The sequence below is a fragment of the Genypterus blacodes genome, unplaced genomic scaffold (genome assembly GCF_046128005.1).
Source record: "Genypterus blacodes isolate CSIRO-AG114 ecotype Tasmania unplaced genomic scaffold, CSIRO-AGI_Gbla_v1 ptg000044l_1, whole genome shotgun sequence".
In the NCBI taxonomy this organism is placed as follows: domain Eukaryota; kingdom Metazoa; phylum Chordata; class Actinopteri; order Ophidiiformes; family Ophidiidae; genus Genypterus; species Genypterus blacodes.
In genome coordinates, this window is record NW_027466857.1 from 6,822,518 (window position 1) to 6,836,567 (window position 14,050).

The window sequence follows — 14,050 nt, forward strand, 5'->3', positions numbered from 1 at the left end:
CTGCGGTGAGTCGGCCGAGAGGAGGCAATGGCTCTTGAGCACAAAAGGAAGACCTGGGTTGTCCCCGCACAAGTGGTTGTACAGCGTCTGGATGACGGCTGACTTTCTGAGTGCTCAGATGAGTCGGGTTGTCGGATGACCTGGGGGCTTCAGGGTTCATGTCGGCAGCACCCACTTGAGGGTGGTCCTGCGCCAGATGCAAGATCTCCACCGGACCCTTGAATACATGCTACCTGATCATCTAGAGTCTGATGACGGGGTCCCGGGTAGACCGGGTACGGCGGGGCCAAATGCGCCCACAAAGGCAGTTGATTAGCGGGGCCAACCAATCCAACAAGTCCTGGCCGATAAGGAATTGTTCAGTGTCGAAGGCACAGATGGGTGTAGCTGACAAGACTCATCTCATGGGTGACCTTTTCTCTCAAAGGATTTCCATTTATTTCTATTTGAGTAATTAGATGGGTGACCTTTTCTTTCAAAGGATCTCCATTTTATCTCTGTTTTGAATAAGATGGGTGACCTTCTCTTTCAAAGGATTTCCATTTTATTACTACCTTTTTTTTGAGTAATTCAATTGTCTTACCCCCCGGGTTCTAAGCTGAAACAGGTAGTTAAATTAAGTTAAAAGGACACTTAAATAATAGTAATAATTAAAAATGATTAAAACAAGGTAAAATTAGGTTTGAGTTACAGTAATTTACAGTGCAGTGAAAGATGGTTTGGTTTAATTAAAGGCAGCGGCAAACAGAAAAGTCTTCACACTTGATTTAAAAGATATGAGAGTTGCAGCTAACCTGCAGTTTTCTGGGAGTTTGTTCCAGATATGCATAGCATAAAAACTGAATGCTGCTTCTCCATGCTTACTTTTGACTCTGGGGACAGAAAGCAGACCCGAACCTGACGATCTGAGAGGTCTGGATGGTTTATAATCTAGCAGAAGAGCAGACATGAATTTTGGCCCTAAACCAATTTTGTGATTTATAAACCAGCAGCAGTATTTTGAAATCAATTCTTTGGCGGACAGGAAGCCAGTGTAAGGACCTCAGAACTGGAGTGATGTGATCCACTTTCTTGGTCTTAGTGAGGACTCAAGCAGCAGCTTTCTGGTTTAGCTGCAGCTGTCTGATGGACTTTTTAGGTAGACCTGTAAAACCGTGTTACAGTAGTCGAGTCTCCTGAAGATAAGTGCATGGATGAGTTTTTCTAAATCCTGCTGACACATAAATCCTTTAATCCTTGATATATTCTTAAAGTGATAGTAGGCTGACTTTGTAATTGTCTTAATGTGGCTGTTGAAATTCAGGTGTGAGTCCATCACTACACCAAGGTTTCTGGCTTGGTCTGCGGTTTCCAACATTACTGATTGAAGTTGGGCGCTGACTTTTAATCGCTCCTCCTTGGCTCCAAAAACAACCACCTCAGTTTTGTCTTTATTTAATTGAAGAAAATTCTGGCACATCCAGTCATTGACTGGATGTGATAGTCTCCTGGTAACATGGTTATGTCAATTTGTGTGTCATCTGCATAATTATGGTAACTTATTTTGTTGTTGTTTTCCATAATCTGAGCAAGTGGAAGCATGTAGATGTTAAACAGTAGAGGCCTCAGAATGGAGCCTTGGGGAACTCCGCACTTTATATTTGTCTCTTCCTATGTGTAGTTGCCTACCGATACAAAGTAGTTCCTGTCCTTTAAATATGATTTAAACCAGCTTAGTACTGGGCCAGAAAGTCTTACCCAGTTTCTAGTCGGTCTAGTAATATGTTGTGGTCAACCGTGTCAAATGCAGTACTGAGATCCAGTAATACTGAAATTCTGCCACCGTCTGCGTTTAAGTGGATGTCATTGAATACCTTAACAAGAGCACTCTCAGTGCTGTGGTGTGCTCGAAAACCTGACTTGAAGACAATGAAACAATTGTTTAGTGCCAGGAAGTTGTTCACCTGTTGAAAAACTTTTTCAATTATTTTACTCATGAACGAGAGGTTAGATATGGGCCTATAATTGTTCATCAACGACTTGTCTAGATTATTCTTTTTCAAGAGTGGCTTGATGACTGCAGTCTTCAGTGCCTGTGGGAAGACACCTGACAGAAGAGATGCATTTACAATTTGTAGAAGGTCTGGGGCCATGCAGTTTGAGACATTTTTGAAAAAGCCTGTTGGTAGATTATCCAGGCAACAGGAGGAGGATTTCAGATGTTGTATAATGTCCTGTAGGTTTTAATGGTTTATTGGATAAAATGGAGGCACTGTAACATAACAGAAACTTCACCTTTGTAAATCAAATATCAGAAATTAGAAGAAAGACGTTAGAACAACGCTGTGTTCTTACATTTATTTACAGTATATTGCGCTTATTATTTTACAATGGGCATACCTTGAACCTAAAATTTAACTTGCCCCCGCTCATATCACACACACACAAACACATGCATTACAGAGAGGGTGCAGGGCAGCCATTCTACGGCACCCATGGAGCGTATGGGGGTTAGTTGCCTTGCCCAGGTGCACCTCGGCAGTGCTCTGGAGGCAAACTGGCAACTCACCAGCTACCGGTGCTTACTTGGTCCACAGGGGGACTCGAACTGGTGACCCTCCGATTCCCAGCAGGGTCTCGCTCCAGACTACGAGCTGCCGCCCCAGGATCAGGAGAAATCATCTCAAAATGTTCCCAGACAGGGGAAACATCTTTTTCTTGCTGGTTCCATCACAAAAAGAAGCTCCTCGGATCGATCGCTTACAACACGCACAATAAACTCCCAAGTCCACAAAATGTGAGAGTGGGGGATCAGGTGCATTGCCACTGCCCCTTTTGTTTCGAATCGCACGCCAAACTCGCGAACTAGCTGTTTGTGAATCAGTCACGTGGTACTGCAGGATCGCGAGGCTTCGAATCGTCACCACCACAAACTTCACCAACACAAGCCTCCATATGTGTTTCACAAAAATCTTCTTGCATCATTCGACACACGCTTCGAAGCTTCATCTCGCTCACTAGCAGGAAACACAGTCTCCTACTTGCAGGAGTGTGATTAGCTGGGCTCAGACAGACTCTGTCCACTCTTGGTCAGTGATAGTGTGAGTCTAGTAAGAGGATGGGGCACATTAGCTGATTTTCTCTCTTCCCTAACACTCTCACATTACATCCTATGTTTCCTGATCACCTCTTTAGCTCTTGGGCCCCGCACCCTTGAGTGTGGGGTCAACGGGTCAGCTCTGTGGTTGTCTCACTTATAGAGGGCTGCCATTTCCTAATGCATGATATTTTGTGTGTATTGCCTTGCATGCCTTTTTTTGTACCTCTGTATAATCCCACTGGAAGTTCCTATTGCACACCCAGCCATTTGTGGAGAGGGATTCTCTCTTGAGACTGCATCTCCCGAAGTTTCTTCCTTTTACCTTATACACAAAGTTTTTCTCGGGAGTTTTTCCTCCTCTTCCTTGAGAGCTTTGGGCTGGGTCTGCAATTTTCCTGATGTTGTGGGTCTGTAAAGCCCTTTGAGACATTGAATGTGATATTGGGCTAACAGGAAATCCTGCCTTCCTGTCACCATCAGACTTTTCAACACATCTACCTCCTTTTTCTATCATTGCACAACACTTCCTTGTATATTTATAGATATTTACATTATATGTCCATATTCAGTCCTGCACATTCTGTACTTTATCAACAGGTGCAATATCCTCACTGTATTTTTTTGTACTTGTACTGCGACTGTGGCACAATGCACAACAATCTCCCCCAGGAAGTATTATCTTGTGATCCTCATACCTCCACATATATGCATCACAAACACAACAAAGCTGAGAGGGATAAGTATATAACATAGCTGAGATTGTACAATTTCTGCAGAGACGTTAAATTCTGGGGACTTTTGACTGGATTTTGTCACAATTTGACATTTTATAGACCAAATCGCATGATAAAATCGAAATCTCAATTGAGCAGGATGGGCTGCGGTTCTTCCGTCTGACAGCAGAGGTCTCTGCTCTCGCTGCACAGCTAAACGTCGGTGTCAGGGGTCAGAGGGAAAAGTTCGTAAGAAAGATGGCTGCTCCCCACGATGATATGTTTTCATTCTGCGTGGATCCCGGCAAAGTTGCCAGCAACGTGGAAGTCAGATTTATCGACAACATCAAGGTAACACAGATTGTTAATGGGCGAACCCGGATGTTTCATTCCCAGTCTGCGGTTTCGTTTGACATCGAAGCAGCGATGGTGGCACATCGGGGGGCTGAGTGATCTGCTACTGTAATCGAGATTAGTCATACATATCAAACTGCAACTCATCTTTACATTTTTATGTGTAATTAAGGCGGAATATGCTCGAAATAAGACATTCGTAAAAGCTGTAAAGGGACTGAAGTCGGCAAAACACTGCACCAGCCACTTACACAACAGAATCATATTGTATGTTGCGTTACTTTGCACTTGTGAATTTGCAGCTTTCATTATTTTGTCTTTGTTTCGAAGTTAATGCCGAGTTAATGCATGAAAAATGTTTGTTTCCCAGTGTATCAAAATCTTTAGCCAACTGTCAAGACACGGAGCTGTAAATGTTATTCTTGCTGTTATTGTATCTATTTAGATTTGCATGAGTGAAAGGATAGAATTTAGCATGGAGAAGAATAAAAGCACAAACATACGTTAAGAGTGCCAAAGATTAAAGAATGTATCAGGCATTTTTTTTAATTTACCAGATTTTAAGGATGCGTTTGTAGCAGTGAACCCGTGACTGAAAGTCTGTTTGGGTCTTGTGTTTCAGGGTAAGGGTCTCTTTGCCAAAAAGAGCGTCAAGAAGGGAGAGGCCATCTTCATTGAGCGCCCCCTAGTGTCTGCACAGTTCCTGTGGAACGTTTTGTACAAATATAAAGGTCAGTCGAAGTTTCCAGAGGTGCCCAAGGTTCCTAGCTAAATGGATGAATGGGCTTACAGGTGCACACAAATCAGATCTCAAGGCTGCTATGTGTGTGTGTGGCTTTGGACTTGTTCAGCCCCCACTCGTCTGATTTTACCCTTCAGATTCATTCATTTTCTCATGCTTTAGCTGATGTAGCATTGTTTGAAGGACCATGATGAAATCCTCCAATGCAAGACTCAGAATTTATCAATCATTCCTTGTATTCAACTTTATTTAATGATGTCAACCCCTTTGCTCCTTCTGTGTGTCATGAACAGCCTGTGAGTACTGCTTACGAGCTTTAGAGACTGCAGAGGAGAATGCGAGGAGGCTCAGTGGGCTCCCTGGGCTCAGCTTGCCTCACCCTGAGCTCTGCCGTGTTCGGCCTGAGAAGCATCAAGCCTGCCCTCAATGTCAGGTCGGTCTGATCAGGAAACAAGGCCACTCAAGACTCCAGATTGCTGTAACAGGTCTTTTGTCACTTTGTGGAAAAAGCTTCTGAGATTGTTTTGACCACTATGGTTCAGTAAAGCTCCATTTAAAATCCACATTTAGTCTAAAAGGATTCTCTGGAGAATGAGGCACGTCGTGTGAGACAGTTGCTTGAACTGACCGGAGAGAAAGTTTAATCTGTTAGAACTTTGAATTTGCAATGTTTAACCCTCTTGTATCCCTCTGCAGGTTTTGTACTGTAGCAGCGAGTGTCGACAAGCTGCAGCTGAGCAGTATCATCGGGGTCTGTGTTTGGGTTCCTCCCAGGACGACCCCGACCATCCCATCAACAAGCTGAAGGATGCTTGGAGGTCAGAGTTCTACTGATTTTCTTTCCTTTGTGAATCAACTTGAGCACAGAATTCTTCCATTCTTCATTTTCATTCAGTCCAGTGAAGCTCACTTGTCTCCTCTTCTCTTCAGGAGCATGCATTACCCCCCAGAGACCTCCAGCATCATGCTGATGGCCAGAATGGTAGCTGTCATCAAACAGGTCATGGTCATTTTAACATGTAAAATGCAAACTTGTGCATGTAAAATGGAGCTTAAAATAAAGCATTTCCCTCAATAACATAGGTGCAAACTAGAGGGGCTTTTATAGGATCAAACTGCTCTAAAAGACCTAGTTTCTTCTGACAAAAAAGGCAATTACATTTTTCACTCTGCCAAATTGGACCGACTGAAAGTCCATCAAGGCTTTAATGTGCCTGAGATCGGTGTATTAATTAAATGTCAGGTCTTAGACGCTTCCATTTGTCCTAATTAATATCAAATTGACAGTCAAGCGAAGTTGAATGATCGTGCAATTTAATTGTGTGTAAATTTGTTTTGTGTTTTTAATGCATTTGGTGTTGGTAATAACTGAGTATTGAACTTGTGTGATGTCGTCCAGGCTCAAGACAAAACACGCTGGCAGAAGTTGTTCTCACAGTTCTGCAGCCGGACGGCAAACGAGGAAGAGGAGATCGCTCACAAGCTCCTTGGGGAGAAATTCAAAGTAAGTTATCAAATTTTCGCAATCGAGGCCACATCTGCTTATAATATGCTGCTATCTTGAACAAAAGCTTCCATGTTTGTGTGAAATAAACTGCCGCGTTGGTTTGCAGGGGCAGTTGGCTTTGCTGCAGGGCTTTTTTACAACAGCACTTTACGACGATCATCTCAGTCGGGTGAGTAAAGCTTAAAGTCCTCAATTCTCTCAGTTTAGTGCTGTAGTTCCATGTTAATGTACTTTTACCAAATGATGCACAGTTGCTAATCGTCACTTTGCAGCTTAGAGATGAGAATCAAGCCTATGGGTCCATTTTGATCCGGACTGCGCCACAATTCTCTTAAAAGTTTTCCCACAATCTGCAATATAAATGTCACTACAAGTTGATGGATCCCTGCCAGTTCTGCTGTAGGCAACACTGATTTGATCCCATCATAGGTCCAAAGCAAACTCAACTGCATCAATGTGTTTTTGTGTTGCAGTGGTTTACTGCCGAGGGCTTCCGCTCTCTGTTTGCTCTTGTTGGGACCAATGGACAAGGCATAGGCACCAGGTAAACATGCTGCACGTGTTTAAATGTCTGTAACCGTCATTCGGATCGCTCTGTGCCATTCCCCGAGTTCTCCGTTCTGATTCCAGCTCCTTGAGCCAGTGGGTTCATGCTTGTGATGCACTAGAGCTTCCCGGTCAGCAGAGGGAGCAGTTGGATTCCTTTATCGACCAGCTGTACAAGGACATAGAGAAAGGTCAGAGTCTTATCTCCGTCTCGCAGCATTCAGCCGTGTTTGTAGTGAGCGAGGCCTTTTGAGCCTGATTTGCAGCGGTCGTATTGTGAGGCAGTGTTTTTATTGTCTGTGTACATTTGACCCAATGACATTCCTGTAATGATTATGTAACCCCACGTCGCTGTGTTGGTAAATGACAGAGATTTCCATTTTTTCAATTTGTCTCTGTCCCTCTGCAGAAACGGGAGATTTTCTAAACTGTGAGGGTTCCGGACTCTTTCTGCTTCAAAGCTCATGTGAGTGCAAACATCCAGCTTCAGTTAAAAGAAACCAACCGCGGCTTAAAGTCTTAACGGCCCCCTTGGCATCATTGCACCTTTTGACCCCTGCAGGTAACCACAGCTGCATACCCAACGCCGAGGCTTCTTTCCCCGACAACAACTTCTTGCTTCACCTCAGTGCCCTTAGTGACATCAAGCCCGGAGAGGTCAGCTTGACTGTTTGTCTGGGTCTGGACTGATAAATTCTAGCCGGGGATAGACGGAGACGGAACAGCTGTCTGTAGCCTTGGGATCTCAGACAGAGTTAGAAGGCTGAGACTTTGAGGATTGAAGTGGCTTTGTGGAGCTGTCAGAAAGATTGAGAAGCATCGAATCTGCACAGCACAACACCACTGCAGGGGGTTAGAGTTGCTGTTTCAGGGGACATTTATACAGATTTCTCCATTTTCATTTAGAGCCTTATTTTCCAATGCTATTACGCCAAAACACATTAATACACTTCTGCTCTTCTACATAGTAAAAACAGGATGTACATAAAAAGCGCACGGGCTGTTAACTTTACAGAAATGGGAACAAAAAGGGAGTTTACTTTGATTATTTGTCTTGTTTTAATGGATGAAAAGCTTTAAGTTCATTTTGTGATGCTAATGTCACCTTCGCTTTCCTTGCAGGAAATCTGTATCAGTTACCTGGATTGCTGTCAGCGTGATCGAAGCCGTCACAGCCGACACAAAATTCTGAGGTAAACGACTTTAATCCCCATTATGAGTTTCTCAGAAGAGGTCAGAGGTTACGAATTCCATCTATATCAATAAAATAGCCTTCCGGGCAATAATAGTCAGAGTGTGTGTGTGTGTGGCGGCGTCTCCTTTGCTTACAAGCCTCATTGATCACACTGCTGTCAATCCCATCATTGATTTACACCTCAACACTCTGGAGGCAACTTTCTTTTTTTTTTTATATCTGAGGCTGGGAAAAAGGTCACATAATGGAAGTTTTCTTCTTTTTGTAAAGCAATATTTTGGCAGTTTATGATTGACTCTGTCCTTACTAAGGCGCAACCTCCGTCATCTTCCTACTCAGGGAAAACTATCTGTTCGTCTGTTCCTGTCCGAAATGCGTCTCGCAGATGGATGATCTGGATTTGACATCGGACGAGGAAGAGGACGGCGAGGCAGAAGGAGAAACCGAAGGGGACGATATTGAAGACGAGATGACAGACGTCTAATCATAGACGCGGTCGTCCTCCCTCCCCGCGTTGCAATTTAGCAGCCATGAAGTCCAGCACAATAAAGACAAATCAAACACAATTATCGGTTGTGTGGAAAAATGTCATAGAAACGCATTTCACTCATGTTTTGACAAGTGTCCTGGATCTGCAAAGGGAAGATTTTTCCTGAAATGTTCTCAAAGTTTGTGGCCTCCGACTTCACAAAAACAGAATAAAGAAATTCTCGTTTCTGAGAACAAAAAGTAATCAAGCAAAAATGCAGTTTGGTTCTCTGGTTTCTTGCTCCTTGTATGATGTTTTCTCGACGATGCAATGCTGCGGCGGGCTTCTAATTTATATTCCATAGTAATTACAGTGCTGTCATACGGGACGCATCCGGCCAATAAAATCCGGTTTGGTTTCCATAACATGATCTACGAGGTTAAGTTCAACCTTATTTAATGTCTTCTGGAGACCTTGAGTGGAAAATTGCTTTGTCAGTAACGGTTTGCCCTTTGTTGAGATCTGTATTTCAGCCATGGTTCAAAGCCAGGGAAAGTGCTGCTGCCAACCACGCTAGAGTCAATATTTCAAGAACTGTAATCACAAATCCCAATATTTTCAGATACTCCCCCAAAGATCAGAAATCTTTTGGAATAATCCCAATTATCCCAGTTGTCACGCTTGCACAGGGACATTGTTTTTTAAGTACAACAGCAGCCAACAGTTGTCATTTTTACTACGGTATAAACCATTGAAATTGGATTGTCGTTAAGTCATTTATCTGGTTTACACACCTCCTGCCTTTGCTGCAGAAGATTGTACTGGGAATATATTTGTTCAGTCGATACATATTAACCACCCATCCTTGGTCAAACTGGTCCTCCTGGGGTTTTAGGTTTTCACTGTTCATTGCTCCTTCATGGCTCCTGCTCTCCAAATACCTTGTGTGTGTGTGTGTGTGTGTGTGTGTGTGTGTGTGTGTGTGTGTGTGTGCGTGTGCGTGTGTGCAACATGGCACATATGCACTAATGCAGAGTGTTGGCACAGGTCCTGATATTGACTTTAATCGCCTCCAAAGCGCAAAATAATGCTGGAAATACAGTATATACAAACCAAAATTCTTTTTTTTTTTGCATTTTCCCGCTCAAAATCTGCAATTTTAGACTACAGTCCATAAAGTTCAGTTTCAGTCTACCCTTACTGCTTGTATCTACTACTGCAGCTGTGGCTTTCTCAGAGCTGTACTTCATTTCAAGTCATGGAATTGAGTTCAAACACCTTCGGATTTGTTGATGGGAAGTGAAATTGGATGTTAATATGTTTGTGGTTTGAAAATATTCCGTCATCATTTTTACCCCAACTCTCCTCCACATTCAGTGGTCTCATTTGTAATCACACCCCAAATATCTCCTGTAGTTGTTTTTGAAGCCATGCAGCCGAGGTAATCATTCATAAGATTCCATTTTTAGAGAATTCTGACAGTTAAGACGTATTTGATTGAACCTGATGACAGGGAGGCTTAAAGTGCTAAGATGACAAATGCTTATGTGGAGGAGGCTTTGCAGCAATTAGTTAAATACCGTACACTTCATTTCCCTGCTGCTTTCCCGTGATGCTCCAAGTGTCCCTTCATAACCTTCTCCACCCTCGATTAAACTCCACTTTGTGTTTGCGACACTGCATCTTATGTCATTAATTAGTGAATGGATTCATATTTTTCTGTTTTCACTCCATACAGTGCCGTTTATTGGGTGCTCCACTTGATGAGTGCAGGCTAGAGTAATCTTTGTAAAGTTAGTCTGAATCGATTCTATGCAGTGTCCCCACTCATCCCACACGGTTGACATGTCTCCATTAACCTTTTTGGTTTGCTAAACTTCAGTACTTCATTTGTGCACTCGCATCAAGTGCCGATTTTCCCAAGGTGCAGCACAGGGAGCTGAAAAGGCCACATTACATCCATGAAAGAAGCACACCTGGGCCCCAAGCAAGGCAGGAGGGCTGCACCTCTGACTGTTTAGTCTGAAGCCAAGTCAGAATCCCTGCAGGCACTCTGCAAGTTTGGAATTTGGACTTGAGTGCAAAAGTCCACTGCAGGGGTCGAGCACAGGCAGGCATACACACAAGGCCTCGCCACATAACAAGTCGTTTCAACTAGAGAGAGCGGGGAGGTCAAAGAGTCCATCCCAAGAGGAGAGAGTCACATAGAGGCTCATTGAGGACTGAGGGGGGCAGGATGTGTGGAGGAGAAACGAGGAGGGAGCAAGTCTGTATGAAGAAGAACAAATATGACTTTGCCCAAAGAGATGCTTTATTCAGACAAACCAGTACAAAACACTTCAAAAAGGTTAACCAATTATTGCAACATATGCCAGAAACATGCAATTTACAGTGTTTACTCCAGACCAACCAACCGACTGGTTTTGAAATCATGTAGTTTGGTATCTGGCATCACCTTTGAAATGCCTCATTAGGTCTGTTGGCTTTAGAAATTCAGAAAAAGTTAATGCTTTGTCTTCGGGCCATAGTGCCCAAGCGTGTATGCGGGAATGTGTTAATACTAAAATCGTTTTCACTTGAAATTGACGAATTAACTGCATTTTGAACAATCAGAAGCTGGAATCGATGAGAATACATTTATTTGATTTAACTCGTTTCCAGCAACACATTTGATTTAATCACAGACTTGTGGTCCGAGCAGCTCAGGATCGCTCCTGCTAAAGTTTCAGAAACGTTTCCCATTGCATGCTTGAAGCTGGTAAACTATAAAATGGAGGCAGATTTTCTTTTGGAACCCAGCAAAGTGACTGGGATTGAAAGAGGCACCATATGGAAACAATCTACAACCTACATCAGTGTTGTCCAATCTGGTTACTGAAACGGATACCACTGCTGCCTCGAAGGGCTACTACAGGGCTAAAGTGATGAACGACCACTTCATGTGAAATCAGCCAACCTGAGGTAAGGTGGTTACACTTTAGCTCACCCTGTATTCAAATAAACATAATATTTCACATACAGTTCGTAGCTGTAATGACCAGTTGGTTTTGATTAAGTGTTTTGGAGTCGTACTTCAAGTTCTGCTCAAACGATTTCCTTGGCAAATATCAAAATGTTGAAAAGTCGTCAACAGTACTTGTGCCATGTAGTGATCAGGGAAACATTTGAAACACTGCGCTGCACAATAACCTCACATTCATCTTCAGGGAGGAACATTTAAGACCTAAACGGAGTCATATAAATCTTGTTGCATGGCCTGAGCCAGTGGAATAGAAAACGGAGAATTGAGTTGTGAATCATCCAACTGAAGCTTTGGTGGGGTCACAAGTGTTACGCCAGGATCTACAAGAAAATTGATAATTTTTATGTGCATCTTGCAGAATGGCAGAAATGGCTGGTTTTGGGAACATTATCAAAGTTGCACAATTTGAGGTTCATGCTTAGAGCAATGCAGCCGTTCATCCTTGAAAGCTTTTTTGGGATTTTTACCTCCTTTGCATTGAATCGATGTTAATGACAAATTGGCAATGGCAAATGTTTGGCAAACCTTCCATGTTTTCACAGGCTGACCAATCAGGAGGAGGTTGTTTGGGGCGGTGTAATAAGGAGACGATACTGACCAGCCTGTTTTCACTCCGTGTACACAGCAGTGCTGCAGCAAGGGACGGTAGGGACCAATGTGCTGTTATTTTATTTTAACCAATTTTTGATATAAAATGGAAATCAATGCATTTCACTTTTAAGGAAATACACAAGCTTGCAAATTATTAATAGTTGTGCAAATGTTGGGGGAGGACAGTGAACGACTAGATCACATCTACATCTGTTTGAATTGTTCCATTGAAATACTAAGTTCAAGCACAACTGAGTGTTTGTTCTCCAGTTTTTTTAATTTGGTGATGGTTGGAGATCTGAACGTGTGAAGTGTTTCACATTTCTCTAAACTGGACAATTAAAATAAGAGCATTGTTCTGTACGTGAGAAGAGGTCAACCGCGAATGCCCAGATGAATTCTTTTTCTGAGGTCAAGCCAGGCATTTCCACTGAGGCCAAAGTCGTGTGGTGCCATCGAGGCTTCTGAAACACTTCGGCCATTCATTTTCATGTCCTGTTATCTCAGTCTCACATCTCTCACGGGACATTGAACACATCCTTTTTGGATGAGGCTAATGCTTCCTTTTGGCATTTTCAAGTTAAAGAAAGAAATTCCAACATCCCGATTGAATAGGGCTCATTTCTGCTAGTCAGAATCTTAAGCATGCTGCAAGATAGCTTGGATAGATAAGACACGCTTCACTATCAAGAGATTCCCTCATTCTGTGGCTGCAGCTTGATGGGCTGCTCATCATACAAAAGGTCACATTCATGAGCCAATTATAACAAATCTTTTCATACAAGATGGTATGGAACTATTCTGTCATTTAGTGAGTGTGTGATTTCTTAGTCAAGTGTGATTGAGATGAACAGCAATATCCTAGACAGGCACAATGGGTGGAGATGACTAAAGTACAATACAGTCGCAGGAGATTTCAAAACCATTAGATTTTTGGTTCCATGATCATTCTCTGTAATGGAGTCCTCTACAAACTTTGACTCATTACCTCACTATTAATCTGGAAACATTTACTGTTAAATGTGTCGCAGATTCACTTTTTGCATGAATGCACTGTGAATATAAACTATGATAAAGAGTATAATGAGAATAGAAAGTGATGACAAAGTCCAGGAAAAACTGAGCTCCCTTAGTTTCCCTCATTAAGTAGCAGTCAGCTTAAATCATTAAATATTTACTGAACAAAAATATAAACCCAACAATTTTGAAGTGACAATTCCAAGAGAGATTCCGTCTCTCCACAAATGGCTGGGTGTGCAATTTGAACTTCCAGTGGGAATATACAGAAGGGCAATACAGCATGCAAAGCAGTAAACACAAACACTCCTGTATTAGGAAATAACATGTAAGGGGGAGCAAGACAGAGGGAACGATATGAGCACAACACAGTGCAGTCCTATTGGTGAAAGTCTCTCTCCTGGGGCAGCAGTTCATGCAGGTAAGATGATCCTGCAGGGGGGCAGCTTGGCAAAAGCGGATGGTAGGAAGTTAGTTAGGGATGAGAAAGATGACAGGGTGAAAATTCAAAGATAATGAGTTAACTGAAAGATACATTAAGCACTTAGATTGATTTCATGTGATTGGGGATACAGATATGCATTTGTTAGTCATGGGTTCCCCAACAGAAGATATCATGAAATGAAGCATACAGATCAGTATCTTGTGTGACCACCATTTGCCTCATGTAATGTATCACATTGGGTTTGCAATAATGCGATCAAACTGTTGATTGTGGCCTGTGGAACAGTCTCTCAACTCCTCTTTAATAGCTGAATGAAGATGTTGGATATTATATTATATTCCAACACAAGCGAAGATCTCGTCTGGAGAGA

At 42.7% G+C, this 14,050-nt stretch overlaps 1 protein-coding gene across 1 annotated transcript; it reads left to right on the forward strand.

The window, feature by feature from the left end:
• Window positions 1-4,025: 4,025 nt before the first annotated feature.
• Window positions 4,026-9,048, forward strand: smyd5 (SMYD family member 5). The gene is made up of 13 exons (XM_076149275.1): window positions 4,026-4,143; window positions 4,769-4,877; window positions 5,182-5,321; window positions 5,585-5,706; window positions 5,819-5,888; window positions 6,288-6,392; window positions 6,502-6,564; window positions 6,869-6,939; window positions 7,026-7,132; window positions 7,351-7,407; window positions 7,504-7,598; window positions 8,064-8,134; window positions 8,476-9,048. Exons 1-13 carry the CDS (start codon window positions 4,051-4,053, stop codon window positions 8,618-8,620), a joined length of 1,248 nt encoding a protein of 415 aa, XP_076005390.1. The 5' UTR covers window positions 4,026-4,050; the 3' UTR covers window positions 8,621-9,048.
• Window positions 9,049-14,050: the final 5,002 nt, after the last annotated feature.

Bases quoted from the DNA above. Each gene is read 5' to 3' on its own strand.
- smyd5 (XM_076149275.1), top strand. From the start codon at position 4,051: ATGGCTGCTCCCCACGATGATATGTTTTCATTCTGCGTGGATCCCGGC. The intron at 5,322-5,584 runs GTCGGTCTGATC...ATCCCTCTGCAG, and splicing joins AAGCCTGCCCTCAATGTCAG to GTTTTGTACTGTAGCAGCGA. The intron at 7,599-8,063 runs GTCAGCTTGACT...CTTTCCTTGCAG, and splicing joins GTGACATCAAGCCCGGAGAG to GAAATCTGTATCAGTTACCT.